This window comes from Sarcophilus harrisii, chromosome 3, assembly GCF_902635505.1.
Source record: "Sarcophilus harrisii chromosome 3, mSarHar1.11, whole genome shotgun sequence".
NCBI lineage: Eukaryota > Metazoa > Chordata > Mammalia > Dasyuromorphia > Dasyuridae > Sarcophilus > Sarcophilus harrisii.
In genome coordinates, this window is record NC_045428.1 from 63,323,427 (window position 1) to 63,343,282 (window position 19,856).

The following is a 19,856-nucleotide window of genomic DNA, read 5'->3' on the forward strand; positions in this document are numbered from 1 at the left end:
ATTCAAACAAAGTATATTTCCAAGGTAGGAGGGAGAAATGAGAGGGAGAAACTGTCCCAATGAAGCCTTTTTTGATCCAGGCACAAGCAATGTGCTTTCGTCCTGGAGACGGGATCGTGGTTCACTGATTAGCTGGGTGGCCTTAGAAAAGACATTTAAGTTATTTGGATCTTAGTTTCCTCGGCAGTAAAATGGATGGAGGGGGTGTTATAGCTACTTCATGGGACTGAGAAAAAGATCATTTGAAAATCTTAAAATGTAGTTAGATGGATGCAAGCTATTAATATAGAATCATAGACTTTTAGTGCTACGAGTGATCTCCAGATCTCTGGAGATCTGGCTTATTATATGGCTGAGAAAACTGAAATCCAGGAAGGGAAGTGTTTTGTTATTAGAAAACTCTTTGAGACTAGATCTCTCCTTGGTTAAGAGTGGTCACCTCCTTTGTTTCCCTTCTAGAGATAAGACTAATATCCTCTTGCTTCATTTCAACAGTCCTTGTAGGTCTGGAGTAAGGTGTGTGTGTGTGTGTGTGTGTGTGTGTGTGTGTGTGTGTGTAACTTCTTTGAGGTTCCACTCAGTACAGAAAATGATGTACAACCCCCAACATCCAACCTTGACTCCTCTTTGCTGGAAAACCGAAGTCTCTTAGGGATTCTTTTTTCTCCTTTCCTTTACCCTAACCCCAGGAATCGAAGAATTGACTCTAAATAGAGGCATTTGGGGTGCCCCAGAGCCATATAGACTCAGGTTCTGAAAGACAGGAAGGGAAGTTCAGAAAGGGCATTCCAAGACCCAGGACCCCTACTGTTATATAACCCATTTCATATCCCCATCATCTCCCCACTCTCTGTCCCTGCCCTGTGCTCTGGCCCCTATCCCAACTCCAGCCCCCAGAGCAGCAGCAACAGCCACCGCCTGAGACCACAATTACAGGGGCCACTGGGGGTGGGGGCAGGAGGGATGAAAAGCAGCAAGGAGAATAGTTCCAGCTGTGCTCAATGGGAGGGGGGTGCAGTATACAGGGGTAGTCTGGGGCAAAGCAGGGAAATTGGGGAAGTCTAAAAGGGAAGGGGAAACAGGTGGGGGGAAATAGGACCCTCTCCATAATCCCCCAGAATCAGGCCCATGCCAAAGCACAGATCATATCATCATGCTAGGGTCTGGGGGAGACAGTTCCATTTACCCTGTCCCTCTAGACTCTGAGTATAAATTCAAAGGCTGGGGAAAGAGGCAACTTCATTTTCATGCTGGGAGATAGTTGCTTTAGCTCCTAAACAGCTTCCTGGACAAGCTTCTCAAAAGACATAAGAAAAGAGGGAGTGGGGGTGTCCTTGAGCCCCAAATCTTCCTGCTTCCCTAAACTACCCCCTGGGCCCTGAGCCTCATTCATGTCCTTGGCCCTGCGCCTTGTCCTCCCCACCCCCGCCTGCTTGCATTCTCTGCTGTTCATGATGTGGTCAGACACATCTGGGGCTGCTCTGTTCTCTTCAACCCCCTTCACCTCCCTCATCCCCCCCCCCAGTCAGTGGGGACTGGGAATATACATCAGACTCTTTATGGGGGGAGGGAAGAGGGGAGAAATGGAGAGGTGGGACAGAAAGGCAGACCTGATAACTAATTCCTTCCTTTACTTAGCAGAAAGTTAGCTCAGAGTCCCTTACATCCTTGCATTTAAGAGATTAGAAAAAGGCCAGGACAAAAGTTTGGCTGGTGGTCTCAGAGTGAGGGGAAATAATAGCAAAACTCTTCCTCCTTCTTGTCCTCCAGCTCCTTTCATTTCCCGCTCCCTTCCTCTTAGCGGTGGAAATATTGTGTAAGAGCCAAGATTCTAACCTGAGACCCTGGGCTCCTTCTGTATTAAAGTAGCCCATAACTCTTGCCTTGCCCCAGTTATTTTTCTTACAATAGGGAAGATGGGATCTTGAGGAGGTTAGGACTCTCAAGGACAGACAGCAGACAAAGTCAGGAGGTTCCCTGGGTCCTAGTCCCAGACTGAGATGATCCAGAAGTTCCAGACAGTATGGAGACAGAAGAGGCTGAGAGGGACTGAATCAACTCCCCTCTCTTCTCCACAGCCTGTCTAGAATTAGGCCCCATCAGTAGGGAAACCTAGGTCAGGGCTCCCTCTGGTGACACTAAAGGGAAATGCAGGAGAAAGGTTAAGGAATTGGGTCATGGAGGGGGGGAGAAGGGGAGGGGGGAGACAGATTTGCTTGTTTCTCCTGTACAGCCTGATTGCTGGTGGCCTATTCCACCTAGGAATGGTTGCCGTCGTGGAGTGGAGGAAGCAGACGGCAGATCCCCTCAAGAGAGAGATCCAGGTTCCACCCCCTCTTTAGCCCTTCTCCTGACCTTTCCCCAAGGCCAAATGTTCCCTTGGGGAATTAGGGCTAATTCAGACTTAAACATCTGGAATGAGGAGGCAGAATCCTCCTTCCCTCGGTGGGGAACAGGAACCAATGTCCCCACAGAATTCTGGTTCAAGGCTCAGGTAAAAGCAGATGATTATCCCTTGTAAAAGGTCTTGGGTTAGTGGATCAATCCCAATAGCCAATCTAGAATCCAGACAGGATGGTTTCTGGGACCCACAATAAAGAATTTATTTGTCCTTTTCTCCTGACTTCAGCCGGATGATAGATCCCAAAACACGCTACCCCAACTCTTCTGATTTCTTCCCCCCTTTACACACACACACACACACGCGCGCGCACACACACGTCCTACTCCTTTGATTCTGGCTCACTAGGATTTTGCAGAGTACTGACTAGTATGGGGCTGATACCCAGAAAGGACTGACCCCCTCATTTGGTCTAATTAGAACAAGAAGACTCCAGGACTCTCACCTCTCCTATCTTAATGCAATTTAAAAACACATAACTCTAGGGCCTGCCATTACATTCATGGAATTCACTAAAATCCTTAGATCATAGGATCATGGAATCATAGATTTAAAACTGGAAGAAACCTTCAAAGTCATCAAGCCCTTCATTGTACAGATGAGGAAACTGGCTCAGAGTCACACAGTTAATAAGCATGTCAGGAAGAATCTGAACTCGGGTTTCCTGATTCCAAATCCAATACTTTTACCACTAGGCTGCTACTACTACTTTCTTCCACACAAACTAAATCTATGATCAAAGCTCAGGATCCTGCATGCTGTTCCCCATATGGCTAGGCTCTTCTCCATGTTTTTAATGTTTACTGCTAAGAGAGGTAGGGATATGCAAATAGCCATCATAATCTAGGGGTCTGGTCTCCAATATACCTTTCTCCCCACTGACTCCATATGGCCCTTTAGTAAATTCACTCCTAGGACTATTGAGGGGCCCAGAGAAAAGGAAGAATGTGGATGCAAAGAGTTAATCAGCCTTGTGATAAAATATCTTTTCCTTTCCCACTTGGTTGTGAATAAAAATGCTTTATTGTCAGTCGGTATTTGAAATATATTCAAGTGGCTCATAAAGAGACTTATAACAGTTTCTGAGTCGACAGAAATGCTGTAGTATTAATAAAGTCTTGGTGGGGGCAATTAACAGGGTACCTCAGATTCCATAAGAAGAAAGGAGGAGGTGGCTTATGAAAATTCTGTTGAATTGAATTAAATACAATTTAGGAATAATCAACAAGCAAGAAAAAGAATGAGAATGACTCCATCCTTACTTACTAGGTTTCCTCCTTGTGGCTTAGGTTTTATGGCTGATGGGAGGGAGGAACCATAAGAACATAGGAAATACCACAATGGGTAAGACCATGATCCACAAAGCCCAGTCTTCCATTTCTAACTAGAGTACAAGAGTGGTTGTGGGAAGTCCTTGCTGCCCTTTTTGCCATTGACATGGAAATAGCACCATATCTATATACCTTTCCTTTCCCCTTTATATTACATGTAACTTTCTAACATATTCATTTGTATATATTACTTCTTCCTCCCATATTGGATTGTTAACCTGAGGGCAGGAACTGTGCCATCTTTCACCTATGCATCTGCAGGGCCTACCTGTAGCAGGCATTTAAGAAATATTAAGTCAAATGTATTGAATGGTTTAAGACTCAAGAAGATCTGGGTCCACATCCTGGCAACTCTCTGAGACTTAACTGGATCCATTTCCTGGCAACTCACTGAGATAGTAAAATTACTGAGGTGTTGAATGTTATTTATGGAGGAAGTTCCTCGCTAAAGAATCCTTTGCAATGATAAAATCCTAAATTCAAATGACAACCTAAGACCAAAAAATTTACTGGGAAGAACTGGGAATTTAAGGTAACTCAGAAATTTAAGTCATTTCATCTTTCTAAGATTCAGTTCCTCGTCTGTAAAATGAAGAGGTTGGACTAGTCTGTCAAATGCTGGGTGGTTGTTGTTTTTTAAGCTGTAAGACACTGTATGTTCTCTTTTTCCATAAGCTAACATAATAAAATCAAGTTGTAGGTTGCCCCCCACTCCCTTTTACTTACTACACTGGATTAAAGGTAAAGTGGAAAGAGGATCCCTACCCTGCCAGAGAGAAGGCATAAAATTCTACTTTGAGAACCTCAGACCTTGGACTTCCAGAAAAGAGGCAAAAAAGGCAGCATGGATTTGAAGTCAAAAGATCCTGATTCAAAACCCAGCTGTGTCTCAGATTTGGGCAAATTATTTCACTTATCTGGGTCTCAAGCTGTCATCTGTAAAATGGGGAGTTGGTCCACAGATCTCTGGGAGGGTCCGTCCAGTTTACTAAGGAGAGAAGCCCCAGGAGCACAAAAGGTGGTAACCCTCAAGGGTTTCTCTCCAAATTTAACTCTCTCCTCCCTTCCTTTTCCAACCCTATACCATGATGCTAAGTGTCCCTTCTTCGAATATGGGCCTGGAGAAACTGACCACAGCTTCTCTCTCCAAATCCTCATCTGAGTCTACTTGCTTTAAATAACTTTATTAGTACCAAAAATCACCCCTTTGCTACCTCCTGGTGCCCTCCCCAACCCCTGTCATTAGGGGTCCCCATCCTCCAGTGTGTTCCCCTTGGCTTTTCTCCCATTTCCCAGACAGTGCTTTAAGATTACCCTGATCCCCATTCCAAATCTCCATCTTTATCGGAAGGTACTGAAGGATTTGTCGTTTAGAATTGAGCAGGGCAGGGAGCTCCCTCCACAGCATCGCCCGTTATACTGGCACCCAGGAGCACTAGTTGTTCGACAGTCCCTTTTCCTGCCTGCATCGGTTTCTGCTCCTGGAAGAATGGGCCCCTATGATTCGGGAAGCCAGACATCCTTTGCCCAAGTTCTCCGACAGAGGATAAATACTCCCCTGCTGAGACCAGCGCGAGGCCGTTCTCGGCCGGGGTCCGGCCGCCTCCGGCTGGCGACCCAAGACGCAGGCTCAGCCTCCTGAGGTTCGGGGGCGCGGGGCAAGGGCACGTCCGCTTCAGAGGCAGAGGCTGAGCTCCTTGCGCACGCGACAGCGGTGGCACTGCACCACGCAGCACCAGTGGAAGCGGCAGAAGCAGTTCTCCTCGAGCTGCACGCTTTCCTGCCGGTGTCCCCGGCCGCAGCACAGCAGGTCGCAGCCGCTCAGGTCCAGGGCGCTGCTGTTGCAGGCGCGGCCCCGCGTGCCCGGGGAGCCCGTCCGCCGGTTGGCCGAGCAGAAGTCGGGCGAGTCGGCCGCGTAGAGCAGGTCGGCGCGGTCCGGGGGCTTGAGGGTGTGGCCGGCCGGCAGTAAAGCTTTGCCATCGTTGGTCCCCATGACCCTGGAGGCGCCGTGGAAGCGCTCCAGCAGCCGGGCTCCCACCTCCCGGAACGGGGGCAGCTTCTGCCAGCAGGTGCGAAGGGCGCAGGAGCCCGACAGGCCGTGGCACTTACATTCCGTGCGCGTGTGACTCCGCACCGCCTGCGGGGAGACACAGCCGAGGGGCCCGTGGGAAACCAGGCAGGAGAGACAGGGTCGGGGCGTGAGGGAGGCCAGAAAGTCCGCAGGGAGCACGGGAGAGGGGCAGCCAGGAGGACGTGGGAAGAGAAGAGAGAGGGATGAAATGAGAGGCGAAGAGAGAGGGAAAGGGAGAGGAGTAGTCAAGGGGACCACGGGCAGGGAAAATACAGTATAGATATGTGGGAGACAGCCAGAGAAAGCCATGGGAAGTAGGGGAGCAGCCGGGATGATGAAGGGAGATTTCCAAGGGGGTTATAGGAGATGAGAAAGAATCAGGAAGAAGCATCCAGGAAACATGGAGGATAGGGGAGTCAGTGAGAGAAGACATTGGGAGATGGGGGAAGAGAAGAGAAAAAAAGAAGAAATATCAAGAAATACATACAGAAAGAGGAAAAAAAAATCAAAGGGTGGAATGAAATAAAAAGAAGATTGGGAACATGATGAGGAAGGAGAAATGAAATAAAAAGAAGATTGGGGGTGTGATGAAGACGGAGAAATGAAATAAAAAGGAGATTGGGGAAGTGATGAGGAAGGAGAAATGAAATAAAAAGAAGATTGGGGATGTGATGAAGAAGGAGAAATGAAATAAAAAGAAGATTGGGGAATGTGATGAAGACGGAGAAATGAAATAAAAAGGAGATTGGGGAAGTGATGAGGAAGGAGAAATGAAATAAAAAGAAGATTGGGGATGTGATGAAGAGGGAGAAATGAAATAAAAAGGAGATTGGGGAAGTGATGAGGAAGGAGAAATGAAATACAAAGAAGATTGGGGATGTGATGAAGAAGAAGAAATGAAATAAAAAGGAGATTGGGGAGTGATGAAGAAGGAGAAATGAAATAAAAAGAAGATTGGGGAATGTGATGAGGAAGGAGAAATGAAATAAAAAGAAGATTAGGGAATGTGATGAGGAAGGAGAAATGAAATAAAAAGGAGATTGGGGAGTGATGAGGAAGGAGAAATGAAATAAAAAGGAGATTGGGGAGTGATGAAGAAGGAGAAATGAAATAAAAAGGAGATTGGGGAGGTGATGAGGAAGGAGAAATGAAATAAAAAGAAGATTGGGGAATGTGATGAGGAAGGAGAAATGAAATAAAAAGAAGATTGGGGATGTGATGAGGAAGGAGAAATGAAATAAGAAGATTGGGGAATGTGATGAGGAAGGAGAAATGAAATAAAAAGGAGATTGGGGAGGTGATGAGGAAGGAGAAATGAAATAAAAAGAAGATTAGGGAATGTGATGAGGAAGGAGAAATGAAATAAAAAGGAGATTGGGGAGTGATGAGGAAGGAGAAATGAAATACAAAGAAGATTGGGGATGTGATGTAACAGTGAAGATAAAGGCAGCAAAACACAAAAAGTACAGGGAAATGCATTTTGAGACAAATTAGGACATAGAGATTGTGTGAAAAAGGGAAAAGTAAGATGGGAAAATATGAAAGGAGGAAAGACAGAAGAAAAGAAGATAGGAAAATAGGAGGAAGGGGAATTTAAGAAGAGGATTAGAAAAAATGAGAATAAATAAAGAGAGAAGAGGAAAGATGAGTGTAAAAATAGGATGAGGGAGAAGACATGGAAGGATGAAAGGACAGGAAAAGAGATGAGGTGGTAGGTAGATAAAGACAAACAAGAAAAAGGAAGGAGCAAAAAAAAAAAAAAATGCATGAACCAATGATGGAAAGAGACAGGAATGCAGAAGTTAAGTGTTAGGGAGGTGTGGGGCCATGAGATTTGGTGGGGTAAAGAGGAAAAAATAAGAGGGGTGAGAATGTATCTAAGAGATGCTAGACCTGGGAGTGGAAGGGGAGGTGATAAGATGTCAGTCACCCCCATCCCTTCCTCCCTTTTTTACTCTTTCATTCCAGCCCCTCGTGTCCTCAGGCAGGGACTGATCATAGACTCAAAGCTGGAGCAAGGCTGGCTGGGCAGCTCACCCTTCCAAACAAATATGTGGGCCTGTCCCAACATCACCCTCTAGTTTCTTCCCCTTCCCCTTCATCCCCTGTACAGGACCACAAGAGGCCCAGCTGTCATAAATGGGAATGTAAGATGAATGCGTAGGGAAAAGTTCCAGGGCATCCTGGAGGCATGGAGTAGGGGTGGGACCTACAGCTGAGGTGGGAACCCACGAGTTGTAATTTCCAGTCCTCCTAAGGTGGGAGTTTATATCAGAGACTTAAAGGTGGTGAGTTTGACTGGGGATGATGAGTGATGAGAGACTGTGGGACAGAAGGGTAACCACATGAAGTGAGACTGTAGATTAGCTAAGGTTAGATGATCCCAAAGGAATTTTAACAGACAATCCTGGGGCCTAGTACTCCTATTTTACAGTCTACTTTATCTTCCCTTCTTCCTCCTCCCTCCCATCCTAAGTTCCTCAGAAGGCAATAATATATCATTTCTCTCTGATTGAATGATAGTCCCTTGGGGTTCCCATTGTGGGAGATAAACAGGACAAATGGTGGGGAGAAGAGAGAGAAATGAGGAAGGACAAAGGTGAATTTCAGTATAATGTGAGAATGGAGGGCCAGGCCTGCGGGATGTAGGGATGTCGGGGGATGGTGGTTAGGTGTAGTTAACATTTGGCTGAACAAAACAATTCAGCGAGAAGAAACCTTTGAGATCAATAGCCCAGCTGCTTCATTCTACAGATGACAAAAATGGGCTCACACAGAGTGTAGGTGATTTACCTTAAGTCTCATGAATATTAAGTAGTTGATTCAATATTCAAAGTCATGCCCTCTGACTCCATAATGGATGCTGTTTTTACTATATCTGGCATCCTGACTTCCCTCAAGATTCAGCTCAAAGCCCACCTTCTGTGAGGGGCTTCTCCCTGAGCCTCCAGCTTCTATTCTGTTGGTATCTTATGTATAGTTAGTGGGTATTTAAATACATGTTATCTCCTTGACTGGAATTCAAGCTCATTGAAAACGGGGACTGTTCCAGGTTGGGAGCGGGGCAGGATGGGGAAGGAGCACCATACCTAGTACATAGTAGGTGTTTAATTAAAGGCTTGTTGACTGATTGACTAGTTGACTGCTTCAGTCAAGGTAGGCTTAGTTTGACTGGGATTAAACCCATTGCTCAACTTCACAGCCCTTTGTCACTCCCCAACTGGCTCAGCCCAGCCCTGAGGTCCTACCCATTATCCTTCATCCTTCCCTTCTCCTCCCAGGTCCCACCCCTAATCCCCAGCCCCCTTTTTAGGCGGATTCTTTCATCTTTTCCACACTCAGCCTGGCTTCTCCAAGCTCATTTCCCACACCCTGCTCCAGTCCCCACCCCTTGTTTCCTGGCATTCTAGAACCCCCCCCTCCCCTTGCCCCATCCCAGCCCCTCCTGGAGTGCTCACCAGCCGTCCAGCCTCATTGTTGTGTAGCTGCACCAGTGCCCGGATATCACCCCGTCCCCGCTTGTGCCGAGCATCCATGAAGAGCCGGGACTTCTCATCCCCGAAGTCCACATCGTCCCCACAGCCCCCCCACTCCCAGGCTGCGTTGCCATCCAAAGAACTCCCAGGGCCCGGAGGACCCGGAGTGCCAGAGAGGTGGGGGAGCCCAGGGGGCCGTGGGGGGGCCCGTCCACGGGGGGCTTGGCAGCCACACTGCAACAGCTCTCCCATGGAACAGGCCTGGGTCACCGCATGGCTGGCTCCAGCTGCCGTGATGGCAAAGACGAAGGCTGTCTCCCGGATATCTGAGGGAATAGCCAAAAAGGGTGGGAGTAGGGGAAAGGCAAGTTAGGAAGACAGTACTCTGGAGGCTGGGGTCAGGGCACTAAGGGATGATGGAGGGGGTAAGTAGTCTGGGCCTACTGTGTCAGGAGACTGAAATCCACTGTCATTGGGCTGGGAGTTGGGGTTCAAGTCAGGCCCTTTTCTCTCCTCCCCAGGCTGTAAACCCTCTAGTTTTGTCAATCTCAGAGCTCCCTCCTCTTCCTCCCACCCCCTACCCAGGCCCAGGACTCCCACTGACCCTGCTGCAGGATTCGCCCAAAGGCCTTGCTGTGGCTGGAACAGTTCCAGCGTCGGAATCGGAACTGGAACTGGCACTCCCTTACACCTAGCCGGGCACCCCGTGCCAGCTCCGCCACCAGCTCAGGCTCAGCCTGACACAGTTCTGCCTGCCGTCCTGCTAGCCGCCGAGCCTTCCGGCAGATGCTGGTAGGGTCCATGACCAGGGGGCTGCCCACAGCCCTGGAAGGGGCAGAGAAGTAGCCGGGTTGGGGAGGTGCAAGGACAGTTTTTGGACCCTGCCCCCCAAGGCGAACGCTTGTCTCGGGATCGTAGATTGTAGACAGAAGAGGGAAATTAGAGATTATTTAATCCAACCCTGTTACTTGACATATAAGAAACTGAGGCTCAGAGAAATAAGATGATTTATTCAAGGTGGAAATGGAAGTGGAAGAAGTAGATTCAAAGTCAGGAGCCTTTGATACTAATGCTAAAATGTTCACTCTCCGTCAGTCTCTGTTTTTGTATCTCTTTCTGTCTGTCAGTCTGTGTTTCTCTCTTCCTCTCTGCCTATCTCTAAAAGATGGATAGATAGATAGATAGATAGATAGATAGACAGATAGATAGAAAAGCTAATTCAGAGGACTAGAACTTGAAAAATGGGATATAACAACCAGGCTTCTTCAAGTGACAACACTGGCCAAAGGTTCTGCCTGTCTTCTCTAAAAAGCTGAGAAGGGACTAAAAGCAAAGAGGTTAATTAGTAGGTAACCTTAGGGGAGACTAAGGGAAGGGAAGGAATGACATACATTTTAACACTTGGATTTTATCCACATCTATAACATATTGGATTGTATCCAGTTAATCACTTTATATTTACTGCCTATATTATTATTCAGTGCATACACTAGATGTAATGACAAGAGATTTGGGTTTAACCCCAACTCAGCCTCTTATTAGCTAGTCTCTTCACTTCTCTGGAAAATATACTTATTTCTGAAGTTCTTTCCAGCTCTGCAGTGATACACAGCTGTGATTCATTGCATACCACAATCTCAAAAAAATCAAAAGCAACAGAATAACCAACCCGCAGGGCAAAAGATGTATGATGGACATAAATAGAATTGGGTGCTGTCCTTTCTAAATGTTCAGTGACTTCATCAACTCCCAATGAATTCAACTATCATCTCAGTGCATGACTCTTGATGTTATATAGCTATGATCTCTCCCCTAAGCTGTAATTCATCATCTCCAATTATCTGCTTAATGTCTCAAACTCAACATGTCCAAAAGAGAATTCAGTACTTTTTTCCTAAGCCCATTTCTCCTCTTAACTTTCCTACTTCAAGGACACCCATTTTTCCCACCACTCCCAATTTACCATCTTCAAATCATTCTCTACTATCTCACTAACCACTAATCAGAACCCTCATAAACCTTTCACCTTGACTCTTGGGTCTCTATCCATCCACTTTCTCTCCTTTCCCATCTGTCTTTCATGCAGCTGCAAACTAACACTAAAATTGTACTAAAAACTAAGAAGTACAGGTCTGACCATTCCTCAGCTCAAGAAATGTCCATGATTTCCTATTGTTTCTAAATTAAGCAATTCTTGTTTAGCATTTCAGACTTTTAAAGACTTCCTTACTCTACCTTCCTCTTCTCTTTTTAGGCTCCTTAGGTTCTTTCAGCCAAACGGGCCCATTTACTGTTCTCCAAATATGACGTTCCACCCATTTCTGGGCCTTTCAAAAATTGTCCCCCATACCTGGAATGTTCACTCCCGAGGAATCTCTGACCCCTTCTAGTCTCAGCCCAAGGTCACTTCTTCCAAGAGACAGAGACTTCCCAAGGCAACTAAATAGTACACTGGATAGAGCAGCAGGCTCGGTGTCAGGAAGATCCAACTTAATATTTACTCATACACTTACTAGTTGTATGATCCTGGACAAGTCATTTACTTTCTGTCTGCCTCGACTTCTTAAACTATAAAATGGGATTCATAATTGTTCCTACATGCTAGGGACGTTGTGAGCATCAAGTGACATATTTGTAAAGCACTTAGCAGTGTCTGACATATAACAGGCATGGAAGAAATGCTTCTTTCTTTCTCGATTTCCAGAACAGTTAGTGCCCTCCACTTAATTTTGCATTTATTTTGAATATATGTTGTATTTATTAATAGAATGTAAGCTCCTTGTGGGCAGGCAATGTCTCAACTTTTTGTATTCCCAGCATCTAACACAATACCCAGCATAGTATGCACTTAAATGCTTATAGGAGGTAAGTAAATGCTTATTAATTGAATGGATAGTCAGTATATTACCAGCAGGTTATCAATGATGACTTGCATATGAGAAGTAGTGTGAAAGATATGGTGGGAACATCAGGACTGAAAAAGGAGGTGAGTCATGTTGTGAGAATGAAGATTAACAGATGTCAATTCCCAACGCTACATCAGTATCTTGAAGATAAGATCTGCCTTAACTCATACAGCATATTGAATGGGTTCTCTATTTATTTATAGAAAGTCACGGAGGAACAGTGCAGAATTAATCTATTCCCATAATAACTACAATCACCCTAGCATTTTAAGACTTGCAAAATTCTTCTCTCATAATTCTGTGAGGTAAGTGATACAAAGAATATTATCACCCTTTTGTGGATAAGGAAATGTTACAGTTATATTTTAAAACCAAATCTGCTAACTCCAGTGCTCTTGCCACTATGTGTGTGTGTGTGTGTGTGTGTGTGTGTGTATGTGTGTACACATATATTTATGTATATGAATGGGAGAAGAACCCAATACTTTGGAATCAAGGAACCTTGATTTGAACCCTGGCTCTGCTACCAGCCTTGGCCAATCACTTCATCTCCCTGGGCCTCAGTTTCCCCTTCTGTAGAAGAATACATGTACACACTAGATTCATTCAGCTCACCTCCTCTCACATTTGGATATGAACTTGTTCAGACCAATGTGAAAAAAAAACCCTCAAGTTTGAGCCCACTCTCCCTAGAGACTGAGATGGTATAAGGAGAGAGTTTGTCCCGATTGTGTTGCAGGGAAATGTTTGTATTTCTATTCTTGCTATAGCTTTAAAATAAATATCCCTTTGTAAATACTAGTTTTAAAACAAAGAATTGGCTAGACTAGATTATCTCTAAGGTCCTTTTTTAGCTCTAAAATCTATAGTCCCTTAGTCACAAATCAATACAAATGGAAGAATCCTTGCTGGTTTCTTCACATATAAGTCTAGTCCTGCCAAACAGTACAGAAGGTACTTACATTTTTTGCCATCTTCACTGAATATAGCTCAGTGCTGGAGAGGCAATAGTACTCAATAAATGTTGCTTGAATAGCATAAGGGAGATCAGACTTTGAATTCATTAAAACCAGAATGAAGAAAAAAAAAAAGCCAGCATGAAGGAAAAGTGTGGGAGAAACTGACAAAGTTGTTAGGGACTCTGAGAGGCTGAAGAAAAGGTACTGTTCAATTAAAATATATATATCAGAGTCCCTGAGAGAATATACATATATATATATATATATATATATATGTGTGTGTGTGTGTGTGTGTGTATTATATATATATATATATATATATATATATATATATATATAATATTCAGTCCCTATTACTTTGAAGACAGTGCAAGCGACAGAGACTAAAATTTTGATAAAGAATCTGTGCCTTTATCTTCTGTTGAGTAATACCACATGCAAACAAATACAAGATAATCTGAGGAGGAAGAGACCACAAATATAAGATAATTTGAGGAGAAAGGGATCACTAATGAATCAGAATGATTGACAGGAGAAGTGGCAATGGAGCTGGAGCCTTGAAAAAAGCTATGGATTCAAAAAGTAGAATGCAAGATCCTTGAGGACAGGAAAACTTTTTACTTTGTAATCTCAATCTAACAGAGTGTTTCATACATTTTACATACTTGAATACATAGTAGACACCCAATAAATACTTGTCAACAGATTCAATAGGAAAAGAAGAGGAAAGGGAATAGGGATTTACATAGGGCCTACTATGTGCTGGATATTATACTAAGTACTTTTACAAATATTATTTCATTTGATCTTCACAACCATCTTGCAAAATGAGTGTCATGCTTCCCATTTTACAGTTGAGCACATTAAAGCAAACAAATTAATTGACTTCCTTAGCATCACAGAGCTAATAAGTGGGGCCAGATTTAAACTCAAATCTTCCTGACTATTCAATGTACCACCAAGTTGTTCCTCGAACTCTACATCAAATAACCGAGTTTGCTGAAGGTAAGTAGCATGAAATGTCTGAGAAAATAAAGCAGAGCCAGGATGTAAAAGGTTTTAAACACCATATTGAGTTTGTATTTTTATCTTAAAGGGAACCTCCTCCCCCCAAAATTTTGCAAAACAGGAGAATGATGTGGTCAAAGCTGTGTTTTAAGATTTGGCAGCTTTATGGAAAATGAAAAAAGTTAGAGCAGGGTAAAGGCCAGAAGCAAGGGAAACCAGTTTTAGGAGGTCATTATAATGGTTTGGGAAATGGGAACCTGGATGGAGATGTGGCCATGTGGATGGAGAGAAAGTGACTCATGGAAAAGAAATGTCAACACTTGGGAACTGATTGGATGAGGGAGAAGGGAGAAGGAAGACTTAATGATGATCCCAAAGTTTAAAACCCAGGTAACAGAAGTCATGCCCTCAGTATAAACAGGGATGTTTAGAAGTTAAAATTGAGTTCCCAATAGAATTATCTTCCAGAGGCATAAATATTCAACAGACAGCTAATAATTCAGGACTGAAATTAGGAGAATACATAGGACTGGAAATATAGATGATGATAAACTACTAGAGCCAATGAAATCAGAATGAGAGAAGATAGAGAGAGAAGAGAGTCCAGGAAAGAGCCATGGGTAACATCAAATAGTTTCTATTGTTTAATTACTTCAGCTCTTCTGACTTCATGATCCCATTTGATGTGTTCTTGGCAGAAACAATGGAGTGCTTTGCCATTTCCTTCTTCAACTCACTTTACAGATGAAGAAACTGAGACCTACAGCGTTAAGTGACTTGCCCAGAGTCACACAGCTTGTATGAGTCTGAGGCCATATTGGAACTCAGGAAAAAGTGTCTATTTGAATTCACTCAATCCACTGTGCTACCTAGCTGCTAACATCCACAATTAGGGAACAAAAAATGGATAATGATCTAGCAAAAGAGAAATGAGCAGATGGAAAAAGGAAAAAAAAGTGGGGTCCTAGAAGTCAGAGAAATAGTATATAGTGGTGGTTCTCAAAATGTTGTCTAGAGAATCCAGGGTTTTCTCTGAAACCCTACAAATTCAAAATTAATTTTTATTTCTAATACAGTGAATATTAATTATAACCCACATAAATAAAAACTCTCTGGACCGATGCTGAATAATTTTTAATATTATAAAGAGACTGAGAGCAAAAGTTTGACAACCTCTGTTATATAGAACAAAGGAGCAGCTGACAGTTTCAGAAGCTACAAAGAAGTCAGGAAGGATCAGGACAGGAGAAAAGGTCATCAGGAAAATAAGCTGAGATCACTGATAACTTGAATGGTGCAATTTCAGCTAAGTGGTAGTTCAGAGGGCTGACTGCAAGAGATTGAAGAAAGGAGTGGAAAGTAGATGGAGACAGATCACAGAGCTTCCATTGGAGGAATTTGGTTGTGAAAGAGAGAAGGCGGAAGATAACTTGCCAGGACAGCTGGAGCCAAGGAAAGGTTTTTTCAAGAATGGTAGAAATTTGAGATAGGATATAAGCAATAAAGAAGCAAGTAGATAACAAGTGGTTGAAGATGGTAGATTTTAGATGGAATGAATTACAGAAAGAGCCAGTGCCTGGAAGAGCCAGAAAGGGAGAAGATTGAGTACAAATAGACTGGTTGGCTCTAGAGGAGAAAGAACAACCTCTTCATCAGAGATAGAGACTGGGAGAACAAAGATTATTTGCAAGAATGGCATAGGAGGACCTGGGGCATAGGCAGAGCAAGACAAATAGAGCTTAACTATGGAGCATGGGACCTAACAACAGGAGGGTCTTGGGTTTATTTATAGCGATGGAGCCCTGAGGTCACCTCTGATGAGGTGAGCAGATGGGGATCAGTAGGGGAGAGGGTTTGTACCTTCCCTGCATCTAAAATTATCCCCCCTGGACCTCTCTTCTCCAACTCATCCTTCTCCCCTACTAATCCCCATGTCATTAAATGTGAAGGCCAGAGCTGTGTACCGGGACTAAAGGAAATGCTTGGAAAACAATGGTGATCTCAGTATTCTATAATATTATATTGTTATATATAAAGTGAAACAAGAGTCTTCAATATCTTGAGCCTTCATTTTCCCATCCTAAAATGAATATTAGACTCAATAGCCTCTGAGAGCCAATTCTAAATCTATGATCCTTTGATTCTTTTTACAAAGAACACCCTAGCTTTTTATCTAGAGACATCATCCTTGTTCCTTGTCCCAAGTACCCCAATTACTAGTGTCTCTCCCCTTCTTAGTGTTTCTAGAGCATCTTGTTCTCTCCCCTTCCTAAGTTATATCATATTCCTCTCTGCATACATGGACCCCCACCTCTGCCCCCCAGACTCCATGAGCATTTGTTGGACTGAAGCAAGTAGAAAAAGTTCTCTCACATGGTCTATGAATTTCACTACACTGAGTCACCAATTTCCTTATTTTAAAATGTAAATAGCAGAATGGGTGAATCTATCTCTCATTCACATCCTAATGTGAATTACTTTAGTCAGATAATCAGATTATCACCACTGACTAGTGGCTGAAAAGAGTTGTTCTGTGAGAATGGGAGTTTTGACAGGAAATGGGGGGAAAACTGGGAGCTAAGAGATAATGTGGAAGCTTAAGCCAGTAATAATAATCACCACATTCACAAGAGTTCATAAAGAAGGTAACATATATACATACACTTGAACACATATTTCTATATATGTTTACATACATACACACATATTTATGTGTATATATATGTGTGTGTGTGTGTGTGTGTATGTCTATGTCTATGTGATTAACAGAAAACTTTCCTCACAATAACCCTGTAAAGTAAATCTAGCATATATTATTATTCCCATGTTGGAAATGAGAAAATTGAGGATTAATTAGTTTAAGATTAGGCCTGTCCGCTGGAGGGGGGATTTGGGGCAATGAAGGCCAATGTGTGGTAAGGGGACTTCAGAAGGTCAGAGAGGGAAGGTACTTCTTTCCTTAGCAATTGTCTGCCTGCCCTAATGGCCACCAAACCATCATTTGCTTAAAAGCTGTGAGTTTTTCCACTGAAAACAGAAAGGAGGAATTAATGTTTTCTGTAGTAAGGAATACAAGTCTTTTTTTTTTTTTTTAACACTGTGAGTTGCTGTAACAAGTGGACATCCTGGAAAGCTTGCCGTAGAGCTTGCTGACCGTGTCCTCAAAGGGCAGGGCAGTCTGACCCTGGAAATGGGAGTGCTAGGTATGAAGAAGCTGCTCACTCCAAGCATCCAAGAGGATGCTTTCATCCTCTACTCTCTGATGCCTTGGTCTCTCTCCATTCATTTTCCCCTTTCTCATTTGGCCATAAAAAGCATAATTGGTCTCTCAGACCTTCTGTCTATGTCCTAGATGGTCCATTCACGTGTGTCTGGATCTGTCTCTCCTCACCTCTTCATCCGCCCCACTTGAACCCTCCTCCTCCTCCAGTTCCTCATTACTCCCTTGTTCCAACAACATCCCCCCCAACCACAAACTCCCTATTCTCCAAGGTTAAATAGTCTTATCTTTCCAAGGTCACTCTGCCCCAACTCTCCCCTCCTTTCCCCTCCCTTCCCCATGCTAAAATCAGGAGATAGGAGATGGAAGGAGGAGGGAGTCAGTCGTGGTTATGGCAGCTCTCGGAGGGTGAATGGGGAGACTGCCCTGGCAGGGGAAGGAAGAGGCCACGCTTAGTCCTTGTCCTGCCCCCTAAACTGGCTGGCTGCCTGGGAACATGGATTGTTTACCAGCTGTGGAACCCTGGGGATGCTGGGTGGTGGGGGTGGGGAGAGGAGCAGAGGGCTTGCACATGGGGACTGCTGCCCTGGGGAAAGAGGGCTGTAGTCGGTCTCTCCAAGACCCCCAGATGGACACAATCCCTGCCTTCCTGATCTTACTCTCCTCTCCCGTTCTACAATCACAGCAAGGGGAAAAAACTTTGTAAAACGAGAGGCAGAGTATTTTTTAATGAAAAGCAAAGATCTCCAAGGTCTGCTCCTGCCTCTGTCACCTATTAGCTAAATGGCCTTGGATGGGTCACTTAGCCCTTCTGAGGCCAGTAGCTGTGTCCAAGCCAAAAAAAGGGAGTTGAGTTGCTTCATCTTCCCTTCATCTACAAGATTCCATTCTATTCTAAGAAGGAATAACATCCTTTTTGTCTTTCCTGACCCTACTCCCTTTAACCTTTCACCTCCTCTGTGCCCTTCCTCATCCTCCAGGAAAAGGGAGTGAATTGTCCATCTCTGGTCCCACAGATACTAACCTGACAAGGCAGAGGGACTCTATCACAGATCTAAAGCTGGAGGGGAGCTCTAAGGCTTTAACAGATACGGAAACTGAGGTCTAAGAGGCTGTAACTTGCGAGAGAGCTTCTTTCTCTTTGTAAAATATTTTGTTCATAACTGCCTTGGGATGCAGGTAGTGAACACATTCTTAATCTGATTTTTCAGATGAGGGGAGGGGTTCAGAAGAATGAGATTGTTTTCCCAAGGTCACAGAGTGTAATAGGAGAGTCAGCATTCTAAGCTGTGTCACTTTGGGGGAGGTAAGGGTATGCAAGTCCAATGAGCCCAATTAACCAAATAACGAGGACCCAGAAGAAATTAGGTAAAGCCTAAAAGAAAAAGGCAGTCAAAACAGGATTAGAATAACTATGGCAGTTTGGATCACTCCCCCCTGGCATTGCCCTGCCCTATCTCTCTTGATCTTAGCCAGAAGATGCCAAAATTTGATGGTCTCTGTCTTCTCCCCAGGGGTATTAGCCAGTGTGAATTCCCAGATGAAGCAAGGAAGTTATATGTGGAATACACTGAAAGGACCATCGGATGGAGAGCCTGGAGACCTCACTGCATAGAATGCTGGCTCTCTTATTAAACTTTGTGACCTTGGGAAAATGATCTCATTTTTGTGAACCCCTCCCCTTATCTGAAAAATTAGATTAATAATGTGTACACTATCTGTATCATAAAGCAGCTATGAACAAAGAATTTTATAAAGAAAAATAAGCTATCACTGTATCTTTCTTAGCTTTATATAAGTATACAATACTTACACAAAAAGCACTAAAGTGTTTCCTGGGGGCATTGAGAGAGGTACTATGATTTGCCTAGGATCACATAAGCAATATTTATCAAAGACAGGACTGCCATACCTTCCTGACCCTATGGCCAGTTTTCTGATCACAAATTCATAATTATAGCCACAGTCATAATCTCCTCACCCCTCCCACTGTCTCTGTCTCTGTCTCTTTCTCCTTCTATTCCCTCCACTCCTTCTCTCTTTCCCCTCACTCTCTCCCTCTGTTTCTGTCTTTCTGTTTCTTTCTCTCTCCTCTTTCCTCTTTTCTCTCTTTTTGCCCCACTTTACCTCCTTTCTTTGTCTTTCTCTCTGTCTCTCTCCCCTTCTTTCCCCTTCTCTACTTTTCTTTCCCACATTCCTTCTTTCCCCCTACTTCTCACCTCTCTTTATGTCTGTCTCTCCCACCATCTCTCTCCATCCTTGTTTTACCTTTTTACCTTTTTCTTCCTCTCTTCTCCCCATGTCCCCTTCTCTTTCTCTCTCTCTGTCTCCTTTCCCTCTCTTCCTCCCCACTCTCTCTTCCCTCTGTCTCTGTCTCTGTCTTTCTCCCCCACTCTTTGCCCCTCTCTCCCTCTCTCTTTCCCTTTACTCTCTCTGTTCTCTGTGTCTCTCCCTCTCATATATATTTGGTATATATTACATAGA

At 44.1% G+C, this 19,856-nt stretch overlaps 1 protein-coding gene and 1 long non-coding RNA gene across 3 annotated transcripts in view; one reads left to right on the plus strand and one right to left on the minus strand.

Annotated features, from left to right (window-relative positions):
- Positions 1 to 4,897: 4,897 nt before the first annotated feature.
- The window catches only part of WNT6 (Wnt family member 6), a 29,307-nt gene continuing 14,348 nt past the window's right edge, over positions 4,898 to 19,856 (minus strand). The window contains exons 2-4 of the mRNA XM_003765902.2: positions 9,884 to 10,104; positions 9,262 to 9,605; positions 4,898 to 5,869 (exon numbers count right to left, since the gene is read on the minus strand). Coding sequence (XP_003765950.1) covers positions 5,408 to 5,869; positions 9,262 to 9,605; positions 9,884 to 10,104 — 1,027 coding nt within the window. The 3' untranslated portion in view covers positions 4,898 to 5,407. The remainder of the gene's footprint in view (positions 5,870 to 9,261; positions 9,606 to 9,883; positions 10,105 to 19,856) is intronic.
- LOC116422225 lies at positions 5,715 to 19,392 on the plus strand. 2 transcript variants are annotated; one of them, XR_004232788.1, is made up of 3 exons: positions 5,715 to 5,801; positions 12,389 to 12,490; positions 18,887 to 19,392. It is a non-coding gene; the product is annotated as an uncharacterized LOC116422225 (long non-coding RNA). The 2 variants fall into 2 exon arrangements; XR_004232789.1 differs by lacking the exon at positions 5,715 to 5,801 and adding an exon at positions 9,991 to 10,071.